We start from the raw sequence: 12,877 nt of genomic DNA on the forward strand, positions 1-12,877 counted from the left end.
GGCATGTGGGATCTTCCTGGACCGGGGCACGAACCCTTGTTCCCTGCATCGGCAGGCGGACTCTCAACCACTGCGCCACCAGGGAAGCCCTGAAAGTTCTTTTTTGGTTGCGTTTTGTTTCTTGCCTAACTGCTCTGGGTAAAAGTTGTTCTTTTTTAAGCATATTTTTCTTAACCTCTGTTTGTGTCCATGTTCTGTGTCTTGACTCTGCAGAGAACCAGGCTGGGAGAATCTCACAGATTCCAGTTTTCATTTTAAAAAGTACTGTGACTCCTTTAACTTCACAGAGCATTGGAGGTAGGACGGACGGACTTCTCCGTTTCCCTGTGAGATGCCAGGACAAGTTGCTTCTTTTCTCTGTGTTGTAGGTTTGTGAAGTTCTCTATGCCCAGCATTCCTGACTTCGAGACGCTGTTCTCACAGGTTCAGCTCTTCATCAGCACTTGTAACGGGGAGCACATTCGCTATGCAACAGACACCTGTAAGGGGAACAGCTTTTTCTTCTTTTCCACGGAATGTATTCTGCCCTGTAGTCATTTATATTTTCAATATTTTATTATTGTTGTGTCTAGTTGCTGGGCTTTGCCATCAGCTAACAAATGCACTTGTGGAAAGGAAACAGGTAAGAATGTTATTTGAGTATTTATAGTTCTGTTTTGCACGCCTCTAACCTGCACAATGCGCTGAGTGTAAGGGTTCCAGCCTGGTGTTGAGACCCTAATGCTCGGATGTACGTGGTCGCTGCGGAGAGCTCAGAGCATCCACTGTGGGGCTCTGACCACAGAAGTGGTGCCTCAAGGGGGAGGCTGCCGCTTGTGTTTGGAACTGCCATTCTAGCACCCCTTGTGCTGTAAAATGCTGCTTTTTTGTTTGCTAAACCTTTTAACTTGCAATTATGACATAATTTTAACTTTACAAAAAAGTTGTTAGGTTAGTATAATTAATTGCCATAAATGCCCTTTACCCAGAGTCCCCAGGTGTTAGTGTCTTACCATACTTGTTCATTCTTTTCTCTTTTTCCTGAGCCACGGAAAGAAAGTTGCAGACGTGATATCCCTTACCCTGAGTGCTTCAGTGAGTGTTTCTTAAAAATTAGGACAAATTAAGACGTTCTCTTACATAACTGCAGCACGACAATCAACATCAGGAGATGAGCATTGATCGACTCCTTTAACAAATCTGACCTGATTCCGATTTTACCAGTTGTTTCCCTAATATCTTTTATAACAGAAGAAAATCTCAGATCACGGGTTGAATTACATTGTTGTGTGTCTTTAGTTTCCTTTAATCTGGTAAACTCTTTATTTTTTGTGATATTGACACAAGTTGTAATTTGTAAGTTTCCTTTTGATTTGAAATTCAACTTTAAGACAAGTGTAAAAGAGGCTGAGAACAAAGAACCAGTCGGTGTTTTGTAGGAGCGCTGCATGATTATTGTTTGAGGGAGGTGGTTAAACCTGGCAAGTCTTCACTGAAAAAGCATGTTAAGTTCCTCAGCAATTTTATGGTCACACCTCCTCTCCAGAAGCTGACTGCACCTCGTGTGGTTCTTGGTCTTGTTATTCATGGTCAGGGCAGGAAAACGGTCCGTTTGTGCTTGGAACTGCCATTCTAGCGCCCCTTGTGCTGTAAAAGAGGCTTGTGGTATCACTCTCAACGGTAATTTACCACCAGGTAAGAGATGTTGCTGGAGAGAATTTACAGGTGACACCTAGACTGCCCTGCGGGACAATGCCAACGTCCTTATCCACAATTCAGTCTCCTAAGCATAGGTCTCATCTGTTGTAAATAGTTTGTAAAATTTTTGTTTAGCTGTAAGTATAATGAACTGTTGAGAATGTAATGTTGCTTTTGATTATTGATCTCCAATAATTAGAAAAAGCTTTATGATTTAAAAAGTTGTGCTGAATTACTCTACATATCACAATAAACAGCTTAAGACAACATTTTCTGACTGAATAGGGACAGAAGTTTCGTGAGAGGCTGTGGGACCCTCCTCTTGTGGTTTAGAAGAGCCCATCAGTATGTTACTTTCGTTTCTAAGTGACAACCTAGGACCCAGCGTGCTGACAGGTGTCCTTTCCGACAGCCCCTGCGCGGAATCGGCGTCCTTAAGCAGGCCATTGACAAGATGCAGATGAACACAAACCAGTTGACCTCCGTCCATGCTGACCTTTGCCAGGTGAGCAGCTAGGGGTTGCCCCGAGTCACGGTTGGACTTGGTGAAGATGGCGCTGTGTTCTAAGCCTCGGAATGTGTAGCTTCCCCTGTTGCTGGGAAGGGACTCTTGGGGCTACTGAACGCACACCATCGGCTGAGGCCCAGCTAGTCAGCTCGTGCTGTGGGGACAGGCGGGGTGAGTAGCGCTTGTGACCTCAACAATCCCAGTAAGGAGCTCTGGAACCTGAGGACCAACCAGGTGACTTCTTACACTGTAAAGTGTTGTTCATGTATTTATTTTATTTTGTGTGACTCCAAACCCAGATGGCAAAGGGGGGGCTATATAATGAAGCCCGTCTCCCACCTGCTGACCGGCCACCCATCCCTTCTCTCCAAAGGAAACTGGAATTAGTAGTTTCTTAGGCATCCTTCCAAAGATGGTTTATGCACATATAAGCAGATATGTTTATATTTGTTCTCTCTAGTTTTTTAAAGACAAATGCTAATCTATACAATGTCTTATGTACCTTGCTTTTCTCTTACTGTGTCTTGGAGATGATTTTATGTCAGTGCTTTACAGCTGCAGAGAATTCCATAACATGGGTTTAGCCAGTCCCTGTGGGGTATCTAGATTGTTTCCTTAATGAATAACATGGTAGGTGGATTATTTCAACCACATGTTCTAATTTCACATGGAGACGTGCTTTCTTTTCTCTTTATTTATTTGTTTTTTAATTTTATTTTCTGGCTGCATTGGGTCTTCGTTGCAGCGCGCAGGCTTCTCATTGTGATGGCTTCTCTTGTTGCGGAACACGGGCTCTAGGCGCGCGGGCTCAGTAGTTGTGGCATGTGGGCTCAGTAGTTGTGGCGCACGGGCTCTAGAGCGCAGGCTCGGTAGTTGTGGTGCACGGGCTTAGTTGCTCTGCGGCATGTGGGATCTTCCCGGACCAGGGCTTGAGGCTGTGTCCCCTGCATCGGCAGGCGGATTCTTAACCACTGCGCCACCAGGGAAGCCCCCTCTTTATTTCTTCTAAAACACTTTTGTGATGGAGGTGTGACGTACATACAGTAAAGTTTGTAGATCTCAGGTGTACGGTGAGTTTGCCTGTGCCTGTGCGAGCCCTGTGCCACATCACCCAGACACAGAACTTTGCTGGATCTTGCTTTCGTGAGCTGCACATTCCCTACACTTACCTGAGGGGTTCAGACATGGAAGAGGAGTGATGGGAGAGAAACTGTTCTTACTTTACCAGGGCGGTGAAGAGAAAAGGTCACACTTGTTGTGCATCTGTAAATAGATGGGCTTTGCTTCATTTGTGGAGCCCTTTACGTCATAGCTGGTTAGTCTTTTCTAAAGAAATGCTATTGTATTCTGAATGCCGAAGAAAATGGAGTAACGTGCCGACATTTGGATCATTTTAGTCAATAAAATGTAAAACCAATTATTTTCTAGAACTTTCCGGAATCTGCGAATTTGCTCCTTCTGGTAAAGCCGAAGTGCACCTAGAATGATGGCTTCGTGTAAATTTTTCCACAGCTGTGTTTGCTGGCGAAGTGCTTTAAGCCCGCCCTCCCGTACCTGGACGTGGACATGGTGGACATCTGCAAAGAGAATGGGGCCTACGAGGCCAAGCACTTCCTGTGCTACTATTACTACGGCGGGATGGTCTACACCGGGCTGAAGAACTTCGAGCGAGCACTCTACTTCTACGAGCAGGTAGTCGGCGCTCCCCCGGGGGCGTATGAACTTGCAGGCTGCGACTGGAGCTGCAGGGGAGGGTCCTTTCAGAGGCTGTTTCCCTGTGGCCAGGGGTGCAGGGCAGGGGAGGGATGGGCACTGGGCGGCAGGGCTGACCAGGCTTTGCCACGACCCCCATCTGGTTTGGGTTGAGTTGCGTGCGTCTCTTGACTTTGTAGCTTCCTTTGCGTGTGGGGAAGGGATGGAACCTAGTGACCTTGACGCATCTTCTTGTTCTGAAACCAGATGTGACGTTCGGTTAAGTTTTTCTTTCTTTCATTGTTTTTTTTTGGCTGTACCGCGTGGCCTGTGGGATCTCAGCTCCCCGACCAGGGATTGAACCCAGGGCCACAGCAGTGAAAGCGCTGAGCCCTAACTACTGGACTGTCAGGGAACGCCCGAGTTTTTCTTACTTTAATAAATAAAACGGTCTTCTGGTCTGTAATTCAAAGGGTGTGAAGCAGTACACAGTGAAAAGTGCCTCCCACCTTTGTGTCTGTGTAATGAGACATATTGCGTAGCTCTGCAGCTTCACTCAGGGTCTGACAGAGATAGGCAGTACTGGCTAAAACCAGTGTTTTAGGATAAATTTGCCAGACGTTCATAAGTTGTTTTATTCAGAGCACACGTTCGGGTAACAAAAGACATTCCAAGCCTCAGAGGAGCTCATGGTGTATTTGAGATGCTGTAGAAGCCCCCGCGCAGACCTGTGAGTGGGCGTCGCCTCAGCGAGCGGGGGCTGAGCAGCACCGCTGGGGGCCTAGGGCAGGGTGCCCACAGGTGCTGTTGGCGGGGGCGGCGTCTTGCAAGGACGTGGCTGGTCAGGTAGGACCTTCCAGGGGACTACATTGACCGTACGGTCCCAATTTCAGTTCCTCAGAAAACCGCGAGCACACGCCCTCAGCGACGGAACGCGCGGTGGCTCTGCAGCCCGGCAGAGGTGGGATGAGCCCGCCGGTGGTCTAGGGGCGCCGAGACATGGGCGCGCGGCAGGAAGGTGCGCGGTTCTGTCGCAGAGAGTGGAAATGTCAAAGGCACAGCATGTTTATGTTTGCCGCTAGAAGACCTTTACCTGATAATCCACGGAGTCCCGCTCTTGCCCAGGTGACAGTCCGCTTCACGGCGCTGTGTCTTCATGACGCACATCAGTTCCAGGTAGTATTAGCACCTTAATTTCAGGAGGTGACACAGATTTTGTTTTATTGCCTTTTTAAAAGCCAAAAGAAGGATGTACTTAGTGAAAAAAATTCAGATCACACAGCATTATATAAAGTAAAGAGTGAAAGTAGCCTCCTCCTCTTAATCCCGTGCCACGTGTGGACCTGGCAGTTTACCAGCCGCCGATTGGTGGTACTCTGAGCAGACTTGGTGCTTCGCCTTTGAAGCAGTGTTGCGTGGGGATCGTTGCACTTGTGTTCTCATGCACTTGCATGAGTGTTTCTGTTGAATAATTCTCAGAAGTGCCTTATAGGCTCAGTGGCTTGGATTTTGCTTTGGAACATTCGGGCTGATTTGGGTGTGATAGTTTTGAATTCTTAACCCTCATGAATCCAGGTGAAAAAAAGTGGAAAGGCAGCCTCAGAATGGGAGGAAATATTGGCAGATCCCATTTCCGAGAAGAGGCTTACGTCCAGAAAATGCAAAGATGTCTTAAAACCCAACAATAAAATTTGAGAAAAATGGGCAATGGGTTTGAATAGACATTGCTCTAAAGAAGATAGGCAAATGGCTAAAAGCACTAGTCATCAGGGAAATGCAAATCAAAACCACAGTGTGATATCAAGTCACACTAGGATGGCTGAAGCTGAGGAGAGAGCCAGTAATGTGTTGATGAGGATGGAGAATTCAGAACCCTCATAACTGCCAGCGGGGGGTACAGTGGCGTGGCCGCTTTGGAGATAGCTCGGCGGCTCCTCAGAAGGTTAGACCTAAAACTTCCATATGACCGGGCACTTCACTCCCAGGAGTGCCCCCAAGAGAAGTGAAGACAGATGTCCACTCAGATACGTACGTGAATGTTCACGGCAGCATGACGATTCACGTGGCCAGAGGCCCGCCAGCTGAGGAGCTGAGTACACAAACGGTGGAGCACTGTTTGCCCATAATACAGAATGAGGTCCTGACCCAGGCCACTGCAGGGGTGCTCCCTGAAAGCGCCACGTCGAAGCTGCCCGCAAAAGACTACATGACGCCATTCATGGGACCTCCCTGGCGGTCCAGTGCTTAGGACTGCGTGCTCTCGCTGCCCAGGACCTGGGTTCAATCCCTGGTGGGGAACTGGGGTCCCCTAAGCCGCGCGGCGAGGCCACACCCGCAGGAAAAAGCCATTTGTATGCACTGTCCGGAGTAGCCAAGTGCATCGAGATGTGAAATAGAGGAGTGGTTGCCTGGGGTTGGGGGGTGGGCGGTGACCACTGACGGCCTGGGGTTTCTTTTTAGGGGGTGAAAGTGTTCTGAAATTCGGAAGTGGTGATAGTCGCCCAGCTTGGTGAGGACACCAAAGCCCAGTGAGTTGGATGTGTTCAGAGGGTAAATTCTAGAGTTATTAAGAGCTGGTGACGTCGTGTGAGCGCTCTTTCCTAATTCAAGCCCCTGCTGTCTCGCTCCTGCTCAGGCCATCGCCACCCCTGCTATGGCCGTCAGCCACATCATGCTGGAGGCATATAAGAAGTATATCCTCGTTTCTTTGATACTGCTTGGCAAAGTGCAGCAGCTGCCAAAATACACGTCTCAAATTGTGGGTAGATTCATTAAGGTGAGTTTTTAAAACAGAAGGATTTCTTAGGCGACATGTTCTGTTCGTAGGGAATTGTGGTGATGCGTAGCTCTGTAGTCCTGTTCTACGGGCCCTAGCCCTCCCAGCACGTTAAATTAGCAGAGGCTCACTTGCCCGCCTCTGGGCGTCTGGCAGAGCCCGAAACCTCCCCGTCCGTGCACACCGATCGCCGGACGGACCGCGATGTTCCTAGGAATCTGTTTTCACACTTTTGCTCTGGGCGACCATAGCTGCAGATGTTTAAGGTCCTAGAAAAGCAGTGCTGACTCTGTTGCACTCTCACTTTGACCAAGTGCTGCGGAATCTTACTGGACCCCGAACGCTGCTCACAGAACTGCTCTTGTTTCCCTGAGGACTCAGCCCTGGGACCGCGTGAAGAAATGACCTACTTTTTTTTTTTTTTAATAATAATACATGCTCACGGGGTTTTGTTTTTGTTTTTTTTTTAAACTGAAGTCACTGTCATTCTGATAACAAGTTTTTGCTGACCCTCCTTCAGAATTTAACTAGATCAGTGTGAAAGTCTTCCTGATGAGAAGATTTCCGTGCTGCCTTGTTGAGGGTGGCCCATGTCCTTCTCTAAGAGCCCGTCGTGCTTCTCGGGCTCCAGGCTGCTAGTCACAGACGGGGGCCCGGGGGTGGGTAGACGGACGCGCGGGTTTGGGGGGCTCCGGGGTGATTCAGGTGGCCCTGGGAGGAGGGCCTTTGTAAGCTGAGGTCCCCGTGGCTCAGCCTTCTTCCCCACAACTGTGGTCTGTTGGCAGTGATACCAGAGTGGTGAAGAGGGCACAGGCTTCAGGGTGGGGATGCAGGTTTGAATCCGCGTCTCCTCAGGACCGCGGACCTACTCGTGGGCCTGGGTCCGGTTTCTCACGTATAAGAGAGAGGGGAACGCGTGCGCACGTAATAAGAGGGCAATGTGTGTTCACGTAATGAGATAGAGGGCAACGCATGGGCATGTATGATAGAGGGCAACGCATGCTCACGTAATGAGATAGAGGGGAACGCATGCACGTGTAATAAGATAGAGGGCAACGTATGCGCACGTAGTAAGCTAGCGGGCGACGCATGCGCGCGTATAAGATAGAGGGCAACGCATGCTCACGTAATAAGGTAGAGGGAAACGCATGCGATGGTGAAAGCAGCACATCTCTGAGTGCGCCCTCAGCCCTGTTGTCTCTGGTTTCCCCAGAAGTAGCGGGTTGTCCCGTTGCGCCCGGTGAGGTACGTGTGAGAGGGAGAGGGAACTGAGAAGGGTGGGAATTTTCCTTCTTTCTTCCCAAAGTGGTTTATCAAGAGAAAAATCAAGAGCCATTGATGGAGAAAAAAGACCTGTGTGCCTTTACTAACCGTGTGTACTGCACTTGCTGTGCAGCAGTTTGTTCTGTACTGCAAAGTGGGTGGTTTTTTTGTTTGATAGTAAACGACTCCATGGTGCATGTCTATCCTTGGTCTTGAAAACTAGGCATTTGCTTTGGGTAAATTCTAATTTGTTAGGTAACAGTAAAGGATGTTGAATGTACTTGCTCCAAATTTAGTGCCATGTTTTCTTTTGCATCTTACACAGGCTCCGTTCCTCTAACTCTCGAATCTGGTTTCTTCCCGCCTGCACACCTTTAGCCTCTTAGCAACGCGTACCACGAGTTAGCGCAAGTTTATTCCACCAACAACCCCTCGGAGCTCCGCAACCTGGTGACCAAGCACAGCGAGACCTTCACTCGTGACAGCAACATGGGGCTGGTGAAGCAGTGCCTGTCCTCGCTGTACAAGAAGAACATCCAGAGGCTCACCAAGGTGAGGCCCTGCCCGGGCCCCTCCTGACCCTGGGCTCCTTTTCTCCCCTCGTCCCCCTCAGCGCCGAGGCAGCAGCACAGGGTCTCGTCCTGAGGAAGAGCTCTCCCAGCTGACTCCCTAGGGCACTTTGATGGGTGCTTTTGGTCTCTCCAGTGCTGGGCCAGGGTATTTGAGAAGAGGGACAGGTGAAGAGCAAGAGGTAGGAGATACGGCCACCCTGGGAGGCACAGACAGGGAGCCCGGGGGCGTGGCCATGCTGCCCAGGACCCTGCGGCGGGCCGACCCACGCGGGGGCACAGGGCCAGCACACTGGAACTGGGGGAGGTGAGCCGATCGTGTATTTTCTGTTTTTAAGATGAAAATAACCCTAATGGCTTTTGATGACAGAAAATACACTTATTATCAAGTGTTCAAACCGCCCAGGAAAGTGTAGAAAGAAAAACAAAGCTCCCCGCGAGCCAGGAAGGTGTCTGCTGCAGGTAGTGGTAAACCAACAAAGAGCAGCGGCGACCGGGACGGCGCGGCTCTTCTCCCGGGGCTTAAGGACGGGCGGTCGGGCTCCAGGCAGAGGCGGGGAAAGGACGCTGCTCAGTTGATGCGAGGGCCAGGGAGGCTGGAGGGGACCAGGGGGAAGAGGGGCAGCCGGGGAGGCCGCCACTGCGTGGGGAGAATCGCTCCTCGAGGAGGAGGAGGAGGAGAGGAGGGGAGGGTCGTCGCGCACGAGAAGGAGGCCCCTTCCAGACATTCCAGACCTCAATCTGTAAGAGGAAGACGGAGGACACGAACGAGAGAGTGACTCAAAGAAGATGAAAAACAAATGTCCTGTCAGAGGAAAACCGGCTGGACCCACAGGCTGGAAAGACGGGACCGAAGACATTCAAGGGGGCCGGCAGCTGTGTTCCGCCCACAGCGTTTTCCGTTTGGTCCGGGTGCCGACACGGCTGCGCTAAGTGCAATACTTTCTATCTCACCGTCAAGAGGAGCTGCTGGGAAACAGCTGCACCCGTGGGTGACTGGTACTCTGGGAGTTTAGATGGAAAACCAACATGTGAACAAGGAGAGAAGACAGTGCCCTTTCAAAAAATGTTAAGTCACAAAATGGCGAATGAAAGTTAAATGAAGAATTAGAACTCAGGGAATCTAATAAGTAGGCATCACTGCGAAAATCATCAGTTCAACTCTCTTGTGACACAGTCAACCCCAGTTCGTCACTTTGGAATCAGTTGATAGCTTATACTGAGAAGTCGGTATGCTTCATATGGAAAGTGCAGTTTTCCGTTCTGGATCGGATAAATACGGATCCAGAGTGTGACCAGACAAACACGAAGGGCCTTAGGTGGCCAGTCCAGGGCGGGGCAGTGGCTTCACAGCCAGCAGCGTCCTGGTCCTGCTGTGCTGGCTTACCACTGATGTGAGTCCGCTGGGCTGATACGGCCTTCCCGGCGGCCTCGGGGGGGCACCACAGCCGCTGATGGGCGGGGGCGCTGCCATAGACGGTGAGTGGCGTCCCGTCCTGGTGCCAGAACAGTAGATGGGGCATCAGAGGATTTTCCAGCCAGGTTAGTAGTCTGTTTGTTATTCAAAGGGCAGAAAACTCAAAGGCTTTTTAAGAAGTCTCAGCAGGTGTCCTGCGTGTGGGTGTCGGGACGAGAGGCTGGCTGCAGGGCACCCAGGGCAATGGGGTTCTCGTGTGAGGCTCCAATCTGCTCCACACTCATGTTTGTGGGCGTTTCTCTAAATCCTCTGCTCTGTGTGTAGACACTCCAGTTAACTGTAGTTCATGTTGTATGTGCTGTTCTGTACTCTGCTTTCTTCACTGTCTTCACCTTGTTTCCATGGCAATGTAAGCCTGCATCACAATGACTCTACATTGTACTCTGTTGTACAGATGGTCACAACTTTACTCAACCAGTCCTCTTCTGGTAGACATTCAAGTGGAAGTTTCTGCTTATTTTGAAATGGGGAAAATGACAGTTCCGGGTATTTAGAAATGTTCACTTTTGAGTCCTCATTGGCGCTAAACTACTTAGATACTTCTTAGAATTAACAGTAGTTTCATTTGGAGAGGGCGTGCTACTCTTTGAACTAAAGTACACGTATCAGTAGAATTTTCGGTCATTGGCTTATCAAGAATTTTCAACATCACAGTCTTAACATGGCCTGCTCTGAAAATGCCATCATTGTAAATATTGCCAGCTGCCCTAAAAAAAAAGAGTTCTTTTTAATTTGTTCCTGAAAGGGGGCATTTTCATCAAGTCCCAGGCAAACCAATGATAAACACTGGTTTCCTTTTAACCCCCTATTTGCTTACACATTCTAGCTTTGAATTTTGAAGGACGAATGTGATTTTTTTTCAATTTTATATTATTTACAAGGTAATACGTTTACAATACGAAATTCAAGGACACAAAAATCTCCATCCAGTTCCTGTACCCCAGCCGGCCTTTTCTTTCCCCAGAGGCAGCCTGGTGTCACCCGCTTCTCGGATATCCTTCCAGAGATCATCTGTGCACATAGAAGCACGTGCATTCATATGCATGTGTGCTGTCACAAATATGCACTCTTTCCTGTACACAGATGTGAGCGTGCTGTAGACCCTGTTTTGCATCCTTTTTTATATTTAACGATGCACATGTCTTGGATTCTTTTCCAGCTCATAAAACGTGTCCACACTCAGTAAGTTTTTTACAACTGTGTAGGAGTCCATTCGTGTAACTGCGCTGCACTCAGCCGGTCCTCTGCCGATGGACTTCTAGGTGGTTCCAGTCTTTGCCGTTGCAGGCGGTGCTGAAATGGCGGTGCACACGTCGTTTCAGGTGTACAGGACACAGGTGTGGGATACTGTTTAAAGGCCATTCGTCCTCTAGAAAACCGATGCTACAGCCTCAGTTGATCCTTTGCATGTCATCTTCACAACAAAGAGTTATCTTACACGGTCTCTGAGAGCAGATTTTCAGAGACTCAGTAGAACTCTGTACACATTTAGTAACATTGCTTTCCTCAGCGTTTCTGCTTGTGATTAATTAAGTTCTGCATTGCAGACCTTTTTAACGCTGTCCTTACAAGACATGGCGAGTCGCGTGCAGTTGTCGGGGCCTCAGGAGGCCGAGGAGTACGTCTTGCACATGGTGAGTGTGTCGCTGTTTTCCAAAAAGTAACCACTGGATTCTTGTCCTTGTAAAGGTAACAGGTGTTTGCGATAGAAAATAGGAAGGAGGACGAAGGGGGCCCATCCGTTGTCGACCACAGCGGACATTTTCGTTGATTTCCTTACAGTCTTTGGGGTTTTCCCGTGACATGTACTCACGTGTTATGCACAGTGGTGTCTTAGCAGTGCTCCTTACTTATATTTTCGTCGTCACAGTTTTTGTGAATATCATTTAAAACACTCATGAAATATTTCAGATAATACAAAGAGACACAAAGCAGTGCTGCTCTGCCTGCCGATCTGTGACGAGCCCACGGATGAGCCATATGTGGGGCAGGGCCCTGCTGCCCTGAGCAAGTCCTGTGCAGCGAGTCGGGGCCCGGTGACCTCACGGGTGGCAGTCTGACTCACCCCCCTCCTGGGCCATGTCACCCCGAGACCACACTCGGAGCAGATACCCACGCGCTCAGCTCCAGCTGCAGATAGCAAATGTCACAGGACACCTGAGACCCATTTACTTCCCAGTTGTAACTCCCCACTCCCCAAATTTAGATACACATTTGTTTATTTGTTTTTTAAAGGTTGGCGTTTTTATTTTATTTATTTATTTACTTACCTTGGCAGGGCTGCATTGGGTCCTCATTGCGGTGTGCGGGCTTCTCATTGCAGTGGCTTCTCTCGTTGCCGAGCGTGGCTCTAGGCGTGCGGGCTTCAGTAGTCGCGGCACGTGGGCTCAGTAGTTGCGGCACACGGGCTTAGTTGCTCCGCGGCATGTGGGATCTTCCCGGACCAGGGCTCGAACCCGTGTCCCTTGCTCTGGCAGGCGGATTCTTAACCACTGCGCCACCAGGGAAGTCGCTGGATAAGCATTTAAATGACTATGTTGTAACCCACCAAGTTGAAATAACATCATTTACGTGCTTATTCTGTTACACAAACGCATGTCTCCGATCTGATCCACCAAGAGCAAACCTCTGTCCTCAGCCCGGGTCAGGCACGTCTTCTCATGTAGAAAGTCAGCATTCTGCATTTTCTGCTAGTGATCTCCTCTGTGATTTCAGGAGTGGTGCCAGGTCAGGATTAGGAGTCACGAAACTGTTTTCAGTTGTGATAATGGAGTATTTTCTTTCCACAATTCAATTTACAAATGTTTGCAGGTTTTTTCCTTCAACGTAATCCTCCAAACACAGAGACGCACATCCCAAACAGACAAAACCTGTCCCACCTCCCCAGCCTCGGAGCGCCTGCTGAGAGCACCTTG

General features: G+C 49.3%; 1 protein-coding gene across 2 annotated transcripts in view; it reads left to right on the forward strand.

Annotated features, from left to right (window-relative positions):
- COPS3 (COP9 signalosome subunit 3) overlaps nucleotides 1-11,641 on the forward strand; it is an 18,611-nt gene extending 6,970 nt beyond the window's left edge. For both annotated transcript variants that reach the window (XM_028499952.2, XM_028499954.2), the window contains exons 3-9: nucleotides 369-481; nucleotides 573-622; nucleotides 2,090-2,182; nucleotides 3,698-3,877; nucleotides 6,513-6,653; nucleotides 8,295-8,468; nucleotides 11,510-11,641. In XM_028499952.2, coding sequence (XP_028355753.1) covers nucleotides 369-481; nucleotides 573-622; nucleotides 2,090-2,182; nucleotides 3,698-3,877; nucleotides 6,513-6,653; nucleotides 8,295-8,468; nucleotides 11,510-11,626 — 868 coding nt within the window. In that variant the 3' untranslated portion in view covers nucleotides 11,627-11,641. The remainder of the gene's footprint in view (nucleotides 1-368; nucleotides 482-572; nucleotides 623-2,089; nucleotides 2,183-3,697; nucleotides 3,878-6,512; nucleotides 6,654-8,294; nucleotides 8,469-11,509) is intronic.
- The last annotated feature ends 1,236 nt before the right edge of the window (nucleotides 11,642-12,877 follow it).

The sequence above is a fragment of the Physeter macrocephalus genome, chromosome 14, assembly GCF_002837175.3.
Source record: "Physeter macrocephalus isolate SW-GA chromosome 14, ASM283717v5, whole genome shotgun sequence".
In the NCBI taxonomy this organism is placed as follows: domain Eukaryota; kingdom Metazoa; phylum Chordata; class Mammalia; order Artiodactyla; family Physeteridae; genus Physeter; species Physeter macrocephalus.